General features: G+C 47.9%; 7 protein-coding genes across 7 annotated transcripts; 4 read left to right on the forward strand and 3 right to left on the reverse strand.

The window, feature by feature from the left end:
• Positions 1-170: 170 nt before the first annotated feature.
• FTJAE_4120 (uncharacterized protein) lies at positions 171-1335 on the reverse strand (the record flags this gene model as incomplete). Its single annotated transcript, XM_037350493.1, has 3 exons — positions 171-377; positions 430-720; positions 772-1335. 3 exons carry the CDS (start codon positions 1333-1335, stop codon positions 171-173), a joined length of 1062 nt encoding a protein of 353 aa, XP_037208800.1.
• A 503-nt stretch (positions 1336-1838) lies between these two features.
• Positions 1839-3060, forward strand: FTJAE_4121 (uncharacterized protein; the record flags this gene model as incomplete). The annotated part of the gene is made up of 6 exons (XM_037350494.1): positions 1839-1898; positions 1945-2077; positions 2150-2472; positions 2521-2691; positions 2747-2959; positions 3028-3060. 6 exons carry the CDS (start codon positions 1839-1841, stop codon positions 3058-3060), a joined length of 933 nt encoding a protein of 310 aa, XP_037208801.1.
• A 634-nt stretch (positions 3061-3694) lies between these two features.
• Positions 3695-4762, reverse strand: FTJAE_4122 (uncharacterized protein; the record flags this gene model as incomplete). The annotated part of the gene is made up of 1 exon (XM_037350495.1): positions 3695-4762. One exon carries the CDS (start codon positions 4760-4762, stop codon positions 3695-3697), a length of 1068 nt encoding a protein of 355 aa, XP_037208802.1.
• Positions 4763-5641: 879 nt separating this feature from the next.
• FTJAE_4123 (heterokaryon incompatibility protein het-E-1) lies at positions 5642-9310 on the forward strand (the record flags this gene model as incomplete). The annotated part of the gene is made up of 1 exon (XM_037350496.1): positions 5642-9310. The coding sequence occupies one exon, from the start codon at positions 5642-5644 to the stop codon at positions 9308-9310; it is 3669 nt and encodes a 1222-aa protein (XP_037208803.1).
• A 144-nt stretch (positions 9311-9454) lies between these two features.
• Positions 9455-10725, reverse strand: FTJAE_4124 (uncharacterized protein; the record flags this gene model as incomplete). Its single annotated transcript, XM_037350497.1, has 4 exons — positions 9455-9475; positions 9529-9704; positions 9772-10401; positions 10449-10725. 4 exons carry the CDS (start codon positions 10723-10725, stop codon positions 9455-9457), a joined length of 1104 nt encoding a protein of 367 aa, XP_037208804.1.
• An 850-nt stretch (positions 10726-11575) lies between these two features.
• Positions 11576-13147, forward strand: FTJAE_4125 (uncharacterized protein; the record flags this gene model as incomplete). Its single annotated transcript, XM_037350498.1, has 1 exon — positions 11576-13147. One exon carries the CDS (start codon positions 11576-11578, stop codon positions 13145-13147), a length of 1572 nt encoding a protein of 523 aa, XP_037208805.1.
• A 942-nt stretch (positions 13148-14089) lies between these two features.
• Positions 14090-15892, forward strand: FTJAE_4126 (major facilitator superfamily transporter; the record flags this gene model as incomplete). Its single annotated transcript, XM_037350499.1, has 6 exons — positions 14090-14447; positions 14500-14682; positions 14895-15164; positions 15226-15278; positions 15420-15493; positions 15547-15892. 6 exons carry the CDS (start codon positions 14090-14092, stop codon positions 15890-15892), a joined length of 1284 nt encoding a protein of 427 aa, XP_037208806.1.
• Positions 15893-16042: the final 150 nt, after the last annotated feature.

Genomic DNA, 16042 nt, shown 5'->3' on the forward strand with positions numbered 1-16042 from the left:
ATGCAACACCCTTGCCCTCATCAAACAAATGTGATCTTCCATCTCCCTGCCGTCTGTCAAGTTGTCATGTCAAACCTTATCAGCAGCTAAAAATGGGCTGACACAATTTCCGGACCTTCTATCCCCCCCACGGAGAACAACGCATCACCTAGTGTTGCATCACCTGGAGACTAAGCCGCTGCAACCTTTAAAATGTCACTATCACTCCCCTTGCTAGGCGGATATGCAGTCGCATCGGTGCTCGGACACCACGTCTCAGCGTCACCCGACCGGTCAGAGGTGAGTCCGCTGCTCCCGGGGTTCTTGAACCCACGTTCCTGTTGTCGTTGAAAAGAGATCTTCCGAAGACGCTCGGTCTCTGCGGGCGTTAGGTGAAGCTGCGAATCCTTGTTAGATATCGTTGAGCAAAAGCTTGGCGATCGAACTTACATAGACTTCAATGCCGATTGCGTGGATGGCTAGCGCTAGCCAGAGGCCCATGGAGAAACCTAGCGATAGAGCGGATGCAATGTTCTCGGTGCCCTCGCCTGACATGTCACCTTGGACTGCAACCCAGGCATTTAGATCCCGGCAGGTAGGGTATTTGGCGATCAAGGACTCGGTGTCGTCGTAGAAGGAAGCAACCTTGGCACATTGCATTGGAAGTCGGAAGCTCGGGTTCTTGGACATGGTCACCGCAGAGATGATCATAATAATCCGCACCGTGATGATTGAACCAGCCTGCGCGTGTTAGATGATGTAGCGCACGGGTGAGGTTGACGGGAGACTTACGTAGAACCACGCGCGGAGCATCCATGCACGATGCTGCTCAAGCTGCAGTGTCTTGATGTTCCAAATCGCCAGAAAGAGTGCCCCGAGGAACATGATCGCCATGAGACCTACAGCAGCTCTAACAGAAAGTGAGCCACCAAAAGCAACCGGCGCAATAATAATAGCACCGACAGTCCCGATAACAGCCAAAACAACAACGATATATCCATTCATACGATGGAAAAGAAGCGCTTTGTATCGGATAAAAGGAACAAATTGAAAGACAACAAGGAATGAAGCTGGGATGATGGTGTAAAGATGCATTTTGATGCCGATCTTGTAAATGTCCTTTCTGTTATAGGACCAGCATTCGCCTGGACCTGCGCCGTTACCAGTGCTGTTGGGATTGCAGTAGATGCCGTTGTAATTGAGGAACATCATTCGGGCGAGGGCAAAGCCGAACATGGCGCCGGCGAAGATGAACCAGAGGATGAAGTTGTAGCCTTTGGAGAAGCCGATTGGGTTGTAGACCTTGCGAGCCTTGGCGACGAAGGTGTTGGCTGGGGGGCGTGTTGGAGCTGCCATTGTGTTTAGTGTATTTGGGCTTCGTTTAGTTGGTCTGTATTATTGCGACGACAAGATTGAAGCTCATTGAGGACTTGAGTATTTATATACAGACGTTGTCTCATAGACTGGCAGCCCTATGTCTCGGCAGTTAATATCGTAGCTGTCATCTCCAATCCTCCCGCGCACAATGAATCTACAATTAGATAAAAGCAAGGGCAATCTCTCGCATTCACATTGCCAAGCCCGCTTCAATCCAATCAAAGCGAATGCGAATCCCGCTCGTAAACGAAAATGCATCGTGGGGGTTTGAGCGCTAAACTACATCGAGACTCAATCCGCGCTGGGAAAAAGTCAATGCCGTCATCAGCGACTCAAGCGAAAGCGAAGCATTCAGTTTGGAAACTGAGTCCTGCGGCTTTTTTATTTTTCGCTTTGGCCGGGTGCTGTCACTTTATGTTTGTCCTGCGGATGTCAGAACGTAATCTGTGAGCTGACGGCATTTGAACAGCTGATATCCGAAAATGGTTGGTGTGCCTGGCAGATCCAAGGCATGCGTCACCTGTCGACGGCGGAAGAAGGGTGTAAGTCTACCGGTTTCTCTAACGGTCGCTGCTAATGATTGGTCAGTGCGATAAGAAAGTGCCCTTTTGCGGCCAGTGTCTCGCCCTGGGTATCCCATGCGAAGGATACGAGCGTCAGCAAATATGGCTCAACAGCGAAGGTTCCACGCAAAAGTCATACACTAAATCTCCCTCACGAAGTCCGTCCTCATCACCTGCAAGCTTAACTCCAGGATCGGTGGTAATACTTCATGATTCACTTACTAGAACAGCCAGAGCACAAAAGTTCACTGGCCTTTTCTGGTCAGATTATCTGTCTGGCGGAAGTGGTTACTCCCTGAAAGCCTCTGGTATAACCAGTACAAAATGGATGAAGCTCTACGAGGCTCTAAGTGAAGTTGAAGCTAGTCTTCAATACGTCGCTATGGCGCTCAGCACAGCAACACTCGGTGCGAATAATAGCGATGTCCAACTCATGGGCAAAAGTCAACAAGCATATGGATTAGCAATGCAGCAAATGGCAACGTCGTTTATATCTCCATCACGAAACAAGGATGGCATTCTCGCTGCTATTCAGCTCATGCGTGTATATGAGGTAAGTACCATTCACAGTATGTCAGTAGAGATATTAACTCCTGCATAGCAACTGTTTGGCACCGGCATTTCAGCTGCTCAAAAGAACTCTCCTGTGTCGCAGATCAAGGGCTTCAGAAAGCATATAGATGGGGAGACCGCTCTGATATTGAGTCGCGGCCCTGAAGATTCGTGGTCCTCCATGGGGAAACAGCTTCTTGCAGATGGTCGCCTAACCTTGGTAAGTTTCGCCTTCGCAGACATATTTCCAAATTCCCATACCCTGACAAGCGTAGATCAACGCGTACATCTCACGGCGCAAGCGATCACCATACAACAACGGCTGGAAACAATCGCCACTATGGCGCTCAGTAACCAACTCACCGCTGAACCAAATCATCGATATCTTGGTTGAAGTACCAGCGCTTCTCGAAGACCTGGACATCTTCCGAGACACTCTAAATATCGAACTCTATAACTCAATCCTGACTCGATGTCGCACCTGCGAGGTCGAGATATTAGCGTTGGGGTTGAATTTTGGCGAGGCCCTTACTACTTATGACTATACATATACCAGGGAGCCTTTACCGGTACCGAAGAACGACGATGATCTTGCGATTGTCTACCTGAGCTGCTATTATTGGATGACTTGCCTTTTTGTATATTCAACATTGGGCTTCTGCGAACTCGAATCCATGGATATATATGAAAGAAGGCCTATACTGAGTTACCCGAGCCAAAGGATTGCAATGTCTTATGCTTACAAGATTGCTCACGCCATACACCTGCTATTTGACCCTCCAGCCGGGACCTATAGCTCAGTAGCCGTATTCTTCCTGCTTGGGACTGCTCTACGATATCTCATCATGATAGAGACTCACGGCGGAAATAATATCATGAGCAAGGAGAGGATGCTTCTGGTGAACATATTTACCCGACCATTCCTGGGGAGCTTTGTTGGGAGGTTTCTTCAGAACTTACAGGTGGATGATGGTATTGACTATGGTTATCCTCCGGACATTCTCTTAGGGATGAGGGGTATTGAGTATCGAGCCAGAGTCTGGTGGTGCGGATTGCTGCAGGCTGGATTGCCAGAGTTCACACTAGAAGATCCATGTTATCCGTCAAAATGACAATTTGTGTTATGTGTCTTATCATCCTCACTATATATAAAGGAGCCTTCAAGCCATCGTGGCAAACGAGCGTGTTGACCTATTCATCCAGTCATAACATTGTTTCATCGCTTAGCAAATATTCTTCTGAGCATTCCCAGTAATACCCCAGTAAATGTTCTCAGCACAAGGCGATTCCCGAACAGTGTTACTGTTCACCTGAGCCTTGACATAAATACCACTGTTGTTGGGGAACTCGCTTCGAGCTGCGACGCGGACCTCGCCTCCTTTGTTGATGACACCATCGCGAATAGCAAAGTTATAACAGTTCTCAATAAGAATAGCGTTGTTTCCATTGTCCGCGAGATCAATGTTCTTGATCTCAGTGGCACCGGACATGGAAACACAGAAGATGCCGCGACCGCCACCACGAGAGTAGACCTTGTCGATAAAGACGTTGGTGGTGGTGTATTGACCGTTGGCGAGTTGGCCATTGTTGTTGGCGAAGCGAAGGGTAGCATACCCGGTACCAGCTCCAGCATTGATACCCTCGACGTAACCGACCTTGACGTTTCGAGACTCTTGGATGAGGAGACCGCATTCACCGACATCCTTGGCCTTGACGGATGTGATGGTCAGACCGTCAATCTTGAAAGTCTCAACAGCGTGGCTGCCAGCACCGGTAACCACGATATTACCCATAGTAACACCATAATTCCAGTTCGCATCGCGATCAAAACGGATACCAATTCCACCACTAAGATTCAACGTAATATCACCCAACCCCAAGTTCCTCGTCCCCGAGAATCTCAGTCCAAAGTACGGATTACCCGTCATCTTGAGGTACGGAATCTTGACATCGTTCTGGTTAATAGCCTCAATAGCACCACGACCAGATTTGTTGCCAACGTTCATGGTACCGCAGACCTCGAACGTCTTTCCGCTGGTGATGCTGATGGTGTTGGCGCCGATGCTGCCGGATGCTCGGACCGTGACGCGCTGGCCGCTGCTGATGCGGTCGAGAGCCGTTTGGATGGCGAGACGGTAGTCCGTGCCGGTGTAGACGTTTGCGCCGTTGACGGTGGCGGTGAAGGTGCCGGAGCCGGAGACTACGCCTTGTGGGGAGCCATCGCCGCAAGCTGCGGAGGCGGCGGTGATGAGAGCGAGACCGGCGGTCAGGACGGAAGACAGATGCAACATCTTGAAGAGCCTGAGGATAGGGAATCGCTATTTCAGAACTGATCCATTACTGCCTTTATATACGTGAATTAAAGACATAGCAGTGCTCATCTATTCGTGCGCTTTTCCACCACGATGATCCCCCAAACCCGGGGATGATATCTAAATTCGACCATCGCACAAGGATGCACGTCTTGGCGCAGAGGGGTACGTGATGTTCCATGTCAATAACGAGATGCCATTTCGGGTCACGCGGAAGTTTAACCTCCGCAGGGGACGCAGCGATTCATAGTCTGGGGTATTCTCCCACCTATCACACCGGAGGAATATGAAGATTACCGGGAATAAAGTACATTAGCCTGGGGGCTCGGCACTTATTGTCGAGAAGTCTGTCGGAAGGTTGATTTTTAAGCTTGAATTATTTTCCTGAAGTGGTTAGAGGTTGGGGATTAAGCTTGGTATGTCGCTGTCAAATACCCCGAAGAACCGAGTTGTAAATACTCAATGATCGTCTCTTGGTATTAGATGTTTGTCAACTTTCCCCGTTGAATCTAACCTAGCATTGGATTGACCACGAGAGCTCTATTACTCTTGCGCTGCCTACCGACGGTAGTTGTGTACAAGGTAAATATTGTTAGGCCACAATACGAGTTACGTTTACGGAGTAGTTAGGTGCGATTTCCAAATTGCATGCACTCCAGATATGCATATAGTGGTGGCATAACCCTTGTATATATGAATATTCACGGTCATCCGTGCGGCTGAGCAAAAAGTCAGGCTGTGCGTTTTGTAGTTTCAGCTCTTCCCCTCATTTTTGCTCCCTGTCCTATGATCATCATTATCACATTTTTGCCTTGAAGCGAAGACACCCAAAGGTACTACTTCCAAAGCGCCGTGGGAATGGCTTCATTCGAGACTTCGCAGTCTTGGCTGCCTAAGCGACAACGCGTTGAGAGCGGGGATGGCGCTCAGTCCTTGCAGTACGATGATTACACAGTCGGATGGATCTCGGCTCTTCCGCTTGAGATGACAGCTGCTCAAGCTATGCTAGATCACGGATATGAGCCACTTCGCCAGCATCCACAGGACAGCAACTGTTACGAATTTGGAAGTATAAATGGCCATAATGTCGTTATCGCTTGTCTACCCAAAGCCCAGTACGGCAACAACAATGCGGCCATTGTTGCGAATAACATGAATAGGACTTTTCCTCACCTCCAACATCGTCTGTTGGTTGGTATCGCCGGTGGGGCACCCGGTGCAGTTGACGTACGCCTCGGAGATGTCGTGGTCAGCACAGATGCCATACAATACGATCTGGGGAAAGCCTTGCCCAACAATCACTTTCAACGAATTGCGAAAGCCATAAGTCCTCCCCAGGCATTACTGACGGTCGTTTCAAAGCTTGAGGCCAGCCATATAGGAGGACAAAATCGAATGCTCGAGATTCTGGCTGAGAGTGTGGCTCGCCTCCCCCATTACTCCAACCCAATGGTTGAAGATCGCCTCTTCCGCCATGAGTGCCCCCATACTTCCTCAAATTCAGACTGTGATCGGTGTGACATATCTCAGCTTATAGTCAGGACGGTTCGTCAACACACTGGGCCCGTGATCCACTATGGCCGCGTTGCGTCAGGGAACCAAGTCATCAAAGATGCACTTACTCGAGACAAATTATCGAAAGAGATTACCAACATTTGCTTTGAGATGGAGGCAGCGGGCGTAATGGATACCTTTCCTTGCCTTGTGATCCGTGGTATTTGCGATTACTCAGATTCTCATAAAAACAAGGGATGGCAGGAGTACGCAGCTTTGGTAGCCGCAGCTTATGCCAAAGAACTTCTGATGTCGATGCCCCCTACACTGTTGCAGTCACGGAAGCGAGCGAGAGTTCAGGAACACAAAGTCTCAGAGCTTATCAGTTCTGACGCAGATGAATGTCTGCAAGCAATGTTTGTCACAGATCCTTCACTGGACCGCGAGAACATTCTCGACGCAAAGGGCGATATCTGTGAGGGTACTTGCAAATGGATCCTAACGACAGATACATTCCAGCGTTGGGATCAGAATCCTCCCCATCTGCTCTGGATATCTGCACCACCTGGCATGGGCAAAACATTCATGTCTATTTATCTCTCAAAACACCTTGAGTCCATTTCCAAGAAAGAATTTGGCGTGGCCACTATTTTCTTCTTCTGCGATAATAAGGATGAATCAAGAAACACGGCAGCTGGCATTCTCAGAAGTCTCATGTACCAACTCATTTCGCATCAACCAAGTCTCATCAACACAATTATACCGCAGTGGAAACAACGAAAACAAGGACTATTTCAAGAGACCTCATTTGCTAGTCTATGGAAGCTCTTTGAATACATTATTGCCAAGTCAGAGTACAAGACTATATACTGTGTTATAGATGCCCTCGATGAATGCGAAGCCAAGTCTCTGTCACTCCTGCTCCGAAAGTTTGAGAGACTTAGTCAGGGACACTTAGACTCATCTCCTAAACTAAGGCTCGTATGCCTCAGCAGGAGATATCCAGAGAACATACCTGAAGCTCTTTTGCTGTTTTCAAAGATGGAATTAGATACCATGGATGCTAGACAAGAGGATATTAATCAGTTCATCTCGTTTCAAGTCCAGGGACTCGCCCAAAAGAAGGGCCTCAGCCGTGAGATGTGGTCTAGTTTGAAAGATACTTTCCAAAAGAAATCTGAGGGAACTTTCCTCTGGGTCAGCTTCATGGTTCAAGATTTGCAGAAACAGAGATTGCTTGATTTTGAGGCATCTCTGGAAATGCTACCAGTTGGATTGGATGCAGTTTACGAGCGGATTCTGCGAAGTATCGACTTTGAAAAACGGGGAATGGTTCGTGGCATTCTCTATTGGATCCTCGTCGCTAAGAGCCCTTTAACGATACCCGAGCTGTGCGAGGCAGTCGATATAGGACCTCAGGGGTTCTTGACGCGCGAAAATGTGTGCATGGAGCTAGTCAAGTCTTGTGGGCATTTACTCCAGATAAGGAACAACCGCAAACGATCCTACACGATACAGACCGTGACATTTCTCCACCAAAGTGCAAGGGATTACCTTATGGAATCCGATCGGGTGCTCGATTTACATATACCAGGATCTTCCCTTCCCCAACTGCACGAGTACGCCACAATTGTTCTGATAAGATACCTCGAAAAGATCAGTAGCCACCCTGGCATTGAAAGTAAATCACCCGATGACATAGCGAAGGATTATCCAATGGCCAATTATGCTGTCGAAAAGTGGTTTCACCACTTCGATACACTACAAGACATTACTCAAGTCATGCAGCAAGGCGCGGGGTTCTTTGAAGGAGATTCAAAAGCCAGGCAAGTGTGGCAAAATCTCTACGATTTCGACGATGACTATGAAGATCCTTTCCCCATACCCTTGTTACATTTGTCTGCTCGTTTGTCTCTAAGCGGATTGACCGAGTGGTGTCTGAGAAGTGATGGAGAACTCGACCTCGATGCTGAATGGGGTACTTTTCAATATACGGCGCTTGCCGGTGCTTGCGAAAAGCAGGAGGAGCACATTATAACTTTACTCCTTGATGCAGGCGCCAATGCCATCGTCGCCCGTTGTTGTCACACCAATGCTCTTGAAGTAGCTTTGTCCTACTGCGGCAGACATGTCTTGCAAATCATGGCACAATCAGAACCCTGCAAGGAGTTTTTACTCGACAAGGCTTCCAAAGAAGACGGCAGCTTACTCGAAGTTGCTGCCTTGAATAAGAATGAGGATGCGTGCCGCTTCTTAATAGAGGATCTTGGATGGGATCTTACCTGGCAAAACGGGAAATTTGGCCAGTTGGCCCTGTATTCTGCCTTAGAAATTGGGAATTTCAATGTTGTCAGCTGTCTTGTCAAAGAGTGGAATGTTCCTATTGGAGACCACTCAGATAAACTCAAAGCGGCTTGTTCCCTTATGACATCAGCACATGAGTTCGAGCAATGTATACGATTCCTAGTTGATCATTGTTTCGTTAACATCAATGCCACAGACGAGGAAGGTCACAATGCTTTATGTGCCATGTTCCGAACATGGGATCCTTCGACGCTTTCCAGGACAAAAATATTATTACAATTTGGCTGTAGACCTGACCAGCCTGATAGGCTCGGTCTAACACCTATGCACTGCCTTGTAATAAAAAACTCTCATTCTGAGGTACCAGACTTGTTGGAAATCATGGAACTTTTAGTCGGTATGAGCCAACACGGTCTCAACCAAGTGTGCTTAAAGGGACAGACGGTATTGCACTACCTCATCCTAGGTTTACCAGACTTACTGGTGCAGTCACTTAGATCTGCAGATGGGCCTTCCCCTTCTTTGCTGCTCGTGGCAGCAATGAACTTTCTGAACTGGGGTATTGACCGACACATTCGAAGCAGTAACGGATGTACTAGCCTGGATATTTTACGTTTCATTCAGGCCACTATTGACCATGAATGGAAAGGAGAATGGGAGGAACTTACGAAGTATATGAATGAAACTATTGTAGTACTTGAGAGATACTCTACTGTTCCTAAACATTAGGACAGGAGCTGAACATAGCGCAGATGTGGCCATTTATCGGCCAATCTCTCCCGCAGGGTTACGAAGTTGAATTCTTATAAGTGTTATTCACTGATTTGAGGGTAAGACAGTGCTGCACTGCTATTTTCTATTCAAAACAAATGACTATACACCAACTTCTCGGCACTAATAGAACGCATGTACTCCTCCGGTCTCTCGATCCTCGACCTCTCACTCACTGATCCAGTACCCAGAAGAGAGAAGCCGTCCTGGACAACCCTTTCAAGACCTCCAGGCATTATTCTCACCGGATTGGGCTCGAGCTGTGCTATGTCTGATGTAAGTGGCTGACTTAAGAAGTTATAGAACTCCTTTGCGAAGGCATGCGCATCTGGATTAGCTGGGATGACAGCGCCTAATTGAGATAGTTAGCATGTAGCCGAACTTGTAAGCGATTTGGAGAACCATGACGACCCACTTACCATTATATCCAACTTCAACACCAAGACCCTCCCAGACAGCGCCATAGGTAGGTTTGATAGCTAGTAGTGCTGGATCATATTGCCCACCAACTGGGCCGCGAATGACTGCGAACTTTGCCGAAGGAGCCAGAGTCCCGTGGGTTTTGTACACTGTCGGACCCTCCGAGATACAGTCCAGCGCAAGGTCAACGCCGTTCCTATTCGTAGCCTGCTTCACATTTTCAACCCAGTACTCATCTCTATAGTCCACAAGGACATCATAACTATAGGGCTCATTCCGAAGCATATCGTGCTTAGATGAACTGGCTGCGCCTATCAGCCGGGTAGACATTCCAGATACCCTGGCAGCGATACGGGCGAGTTGTGCAGCATATAGTCCAACCGAAGTCGATGATCCATAAATGAAGAGGTTGGTGATTTTGCTATGGCCTCCGGACGTCGATTGCGACGCCGAGGAAAATGGAGATGGCAAGCCAAGACGACCGAAGAGAGCTTGAGCAGCGGTCAAACCGCACATGCTGATTGTCGAAGCTTCTTCGAAAGTCAGACTGTCGGGGATCTTCCACACGAGATCATAAGGGACGACTATAAATTCTGCAAAAGCTCCAGGACGATCATTCACGGATGAAGCTATCTTCATCAGTCTCTTTTCAAGTAGTTAGTAGTGAAGTACGTACCCCCTTGGAGAAAACCAGCAACCCGTGTCCCGACTTTGACTCTGGGATCAGATAAATCAGTGATCTCGGATCCAGCTTTAACAACAACGCCAGCAAAGTCAGTGCCGACAACCCTCTTCTCTTGAGCTGCAATTGGTGACGACACGTAGAGTTCATCTACTGGGTTTAGCGCTATGGCGCGCACATTGACAAGAATCTCGTTGGAACCTGGTGTTGGGCGATCGACATCTCCCACGATTGCCGTTTTGAGGGATGTATTTAGAACAAGAGCTTTCATTATCGCTATGGATAGTTTTGGATTTGATATTGGCTTCAATATGATAGACTGAGTGAATCATAAGCCCTTTATGTATTTACTCCAGCTTATAAATACCGGATCTGTCAGCTGGCAGCTGATTATTAATAGATCAGCCTATGGACAAACAACCTTGATGTTGTCAAGATTCGGATCAAAGTTTCTCCGTCTTGGAATGGTTGTCCTTTGAATTCCTAACCAACACAACACTTACTCTTCGCGTGTTCCAATAGCTGAAGCTGCCTCTAAGATAGCATATGGAATCATCTGTTTTAAGTTATAGTTCATTAACTATATGACAGATAATCCTACTTGCGAAAGTGATTACTTAAAGGTCAATCGTAACGTTGCCTAAAATAGAATCACTTACTAATGATGGCTATCTTGACGTATTAAGGTTTCTCTCCTCCAACTTGCTCTAATTTTTTTCACAAAGCCAATATCGACCAGCCTTTGCTATTCCGGTTCGTCATGCCGCTCACCTCTATTACCATCATCATCGCTCCCTATCATGTAGGACTTTACGACCACCGTGTTGGTGGGGGCCCACTGCGCATCATGTACCACGGTATTGACAAAGAAGTCTCCAAATTGGCGCCTGTGTCTTTCATCAACAAATACTAAGTGTAATTTCCAAGTAACGACGTGATCCATTATCAATTAGGAGGTTGGGGAAGTGTCTGGGCGTGGTTAGACTTTTGGCGCTCTGCTGTAGTAACCCTCTCTTTCCCCGCTCGTCATCATCGGAATATCACCCTGCTTCCAGCAGTTTCTTTCTTACAACCCCGTCACGTTAAGATCACATCCTAGCATATCTATTATAAGCCCCAAAATGGTTAGTCTGGCCTCCCTCCCACGAGATGTTCTCCTTGAAATCTTCTCCTACTTTTGTCTGCATTGTCGAGGCGACCTAAGACCTCTCAAGGGAGTCGGAACCCCGCACCAGCAAAAACGGCGGTGCCGTGAACCTCAGCAACCTGACCAAAAGTCATGGTACTCGGTCGATAAATATACCCTGTTCTCCCTGGCGGCCTCTTGCAAATCACTGCATGCTGTGGCAGAGGATATTCTATACCATGACTTTGCACCTGGCTATGGAGACTCTGAGTTGTCCGAGCTTTATACCTTTGGCAACAGACTGAACCAATTCATGCGCACCGTTGGATCACGCAAAGACCTCGCTGGCAAGGTTCGCTTCCTCTTTGTTCATCCAAAACACTCCAACGGGTCTGTGAAACGAATCGTCCTGTCTTTGAAGCAGGGTGCCGCTGACCTCGGCATCGACATTGCCCAATCTTGGCGGTACCGGGCAGAGCACTTTATGAAGTCTTGGACGCCTGAGCAGATGCAAGCATGGGGAGTACAGCACGAGTATCAATTCATGCTCAATTCAGCCTTCACTGATGAAATCTTGGAGTATCCACTCCTAAGCACCCGTCAGCATTATCTTGAAAGGGGTTTGGACCGTTTAGTTTCGAAAACATACTCAATAACGGCAAATAACCTGTACAGATCTCTGCACCACGAGCTCATACCTATGCTGATTGCAATGCTCCCCAAGCTGAGTCACATTATTTACACATCCAAAACGGTATTTGAAGAATTTCAACACACCGCTTTTGACGATCTAGGGGTGACAAAGCTTCCGCATCTTCGGACATTGGAGTTGGATAGGGATCTGTTTTCCATTTTGAAGCGGGCACCGAACTTGGAGCAGCTTGACATCATAGACTCCTTTTCTTCAGGAACGGATCAAGGTCCAGGAGGTGACCAGTCCATGATCAGAACCCTCCGGTTGGAAAACACATCCTTGCCCGCAGAGCTCGGCAGACGACTATCTTTCGCAGCCAAAGACCTTCGGTCCTTCGTTGTTGAGTCTAGTGGGGCATTCCCACGGCGCTGGGTTCCTGCAGATGCTTTTAGGAAGTTATGTGATTATCGGCACAGCTTGGAGACATTACACTTGGATCTTCGCTGTGCGAAACTCATCTCTCGCCCCGGCCGTCGCGACAGCACGTTCCGAGACTTCGGGAAGCTTCAACACGTCTTTTTGAACACGCGACTTATGTTTCACATTTCACCTGAACGTTGTTCGATTACTGGATTATTACCGCCGTCAATCGTATCGCTGCACTTGGCCTGGGACGGTCTAGAGTTGGATCCAAATGAATGGGGGGACTTGCCGTTGAGATTTGTGGATGAGAGCGTAAAGCAGCAAAGAGAACTTAGTCACTTAGGACAGGCTTTACTAGAGCTTGCTAGTGTCAAGGCTGAACGCTTTCAAGATCTGAAGCATATTGGCATTGACTGTTGGGACAAGGTGGATGCAGCTGTCCAAAAGGCCTTACTTGAGGCCGGTATTGGGTTTGTGCCCGAAAGTTGGCCATCGGCTTATCAGAAATGAGCTAGGTGGGGAAGATGATGAAGAATGGATGGGTTATGGGATGCCATCATGCAATGAAGCTGTAGTTCATTCTGTTTTATAGATGTAAAAGTTATTAAGAGTATTATATATCTATTTCAGAGCACACTTCATAACTAATGATAATTGGCAGACATAAATAATATTTTTAGAGGCTTTATAGTACCAAGTGGTAGCACCACCTCCACGGTATCTCGGTTCTTTAGTTCTGTTTATAGGTCTCTACTCTAGTAAGATTCAGTCTACTAATAAGAAATCTTCCAAGTAGGGTGGCCAGAGGTTTGAACTGATAGCGGCAATCGTCTTCAAAACATTTATATCCAGTGACAGGCAGAGAGGGGAACAGAGAGGAGTAGTGCCCCATGAGTCGAACTAATATAAGCGACCCTCGAGCGGAGTGCAGATTAGGTTCTAGAACAATAGCTTGTTCTCTTTGACATGAATTTGACTTAGGCCGGTCACTGACCCGACTTCTTCTCGTTCGATCCTCTTTGCCAAGCCAGCTAAAGACACGCGAGCCCTCGTTAAAAACTTCAAGTTGTTATCTGATCCATCGGATAAGATATTTGTTATCAGATGATCCATCCGACGTTGAAGAAGCATAAGACTAGTTGAACCTTAATCGTTTAGCACGTGGAAATTCGCGCAACGGACCCAGCTGTCAACTTTATCGCCCTATGGCAGCACACCAGTGACGCCTAAAAGTCGTTTTAGCTTGCCAAGGGAGGCTGAGAAAGAAGCTTAAAAGTTAGTGCTTCTAGCTTAGAAGACGTAAAAGTGCAGGCTGCGGAACGGTGCCACGGAAGCGGAAATGGAAGAATATAAGGGTATTTGTGGTCATATAAAGATGGGATCGTCATTCTTCAAGAGATCCTTCATTCAAGCTCCTTTCCATCGATATCAAAGAGTTTTGTCTTTGTCACGATGAGTGATCAAAAGTCTGCGAAGCCTGAGGCTTCTTCAACTCTGACAGAAATGGCTCCTGAGCCAGCTCTCGACGCCGTCAAAGCTGAAGATGCTGTTTCTGTCTCAATCAATCAGATCGAAGACGACCGACCCATTGTCCCTATGACTTGGCGGCTTGGTTCCGTCCTTCTTATCTGTCTCATCAGCTTTGGCGCTTCTTGGTCTGCTCGTTTAACATCCTCACTTAAGAGCACCATCAAGAAGGAATTAGACATCAACAACACGCAATTCGCTCTACTTGAAGCAAGTGAGGAGTTCTTAGTCACGTTATTGATGATGGCCTCTGGTATTCTGACAGACCGCATTGGCGGCGCGGGTAAGTTTTGTTGATATGTCCCCCACTTGCTAGCTTTGGCTCATTCGTGTAGGTGCTATGCTCTACGGAAACTTGATCATGACCGCCGGCGCTCTCGTCATCGCGGGAGCAGCGACATGCAGGTCCTTTCCGCTCATGATCTTTGGCAAAGTCACGGCTGCGTTGGGCGATATAGCCACTCAGATCGCGTACTACAGAGTATTCGCTGGATGGTTTGCTCCAGGTGGAGGCTTTGGTACTACTATAGGTCTTCAAATCGGCATCGCTAGAATTGGCGGATTTGTTGGAAGCTCCACCGCCAACGTCATTTCCAAGGTGAGAGATTTCTGATCCTCTATCAGAAAGACACGCCAACTGACTTGCTTGTTTTCTAGAATACCGGGAACTTCGCTTGGGTCTTCTGGATCGGCGCATGAGTTGCCTTCTTTACGAACCTGTGCACCCTAGTGTTCTTCGTCTTCACGAAGATCGCACATAAGCGTTTCCGCCCACCTCCCGATCCAGCGACGGGTGAGGCACTTGTTGAGAAGAACAAGAAGTTTGACCTTAACAAGATCATCCAATTGCCATGGGTATTCTGGGCAATCATGCTTTTCTCGATGGTGCAGACCAGTTGTTCTAACATCTACTCTCAAAATGCTACGGAACTCGCTGAGCATCGTTTTGGAGTGGATGCTGTGGCGGCTGGTTGGTATGCTTCCTTGTCGCAGTATGCTGGTAAGCTATCTCCTTCAGTCATCTAAGCTAACAAAGTTGTGAAACTGATCATGATCTGCAGGCTTTTTCCTTAGTCCATTGATCGGAGCAGTCATCGACACTTACGGCCACCGTGTAACGCAAATGGCTATCTGTGGCACTGGCATGCTCTTATCAATGGGACTGATCAACTGGAGCAGTACAACCAGCGGCGCGGCGGCTTCCTATGCGTTCTACGCCATTTTTAAGACATTCGGCCCTGTGACGATCATCTAGGGTATTCGAACGAGTATGTGGCATCAAGATGTTTTTGGTACTGCATATGCTGCCAAGGTGACAATGAACAACGCGTAAGCCAACAGCACTCCTCCACAAAAGTCATAAGAGCTGACACCAGAGTCAGCACCAACATCATCATCCGTATCATCACCGGCGTCATACAAGATGCAGACGACGGTTCTTACGACAGAGTCACCATTGTATACGTCTTCCTCGCCACCGCCTCCACCGTTATATCTCTAGCAATGCTGCTCGGCACTTTCTGGGCTCCTGACCTACGAATCCTGCAATTCTCACGAAAGCAGCGAATCTTGCGTGGAGACCTGATCAACGAGCGCAAGGCAAAGAGCCAAGGACCCACGGGACATAAAGCGAGAATGATCAGCAAGGTCTGTTTCGTGGCGCTGTTTGTGTATGTGCTGGGAAGCTGGGCGGCTTGGATTTGGGGAGCTGCAACGGGTCATAATTAAAATTCGAGAGCGGCTGCAAGATAAACCAGGAGGATTGTTTCTACAAGAAAGGTCAAGGTTCATGAATCGTGGCTGCGGAAGCTTGATGCGGGACCGCGGGTTAGTCTGCGGAGCCGCACGGATGTTGGCCGATATGTCACGCACTGCAGC

The sequence above is a fragment of the Fusarium tjaetaba genome (assembly GCF_013396195.1).
Source record: "Fusarium tjaetaba strain NRRL 66243 chromosome Unknown NRRL66243_c0000077, whole genome shotgun sequence".
Taxonomy (NCBI): domain Eukaryota; kingdom Fungi; phylum Ascomycota; class Sordariomycetes; order Hypocreales; family Nectriaceae; genus Fusarium; species Fusarium tjaetaba.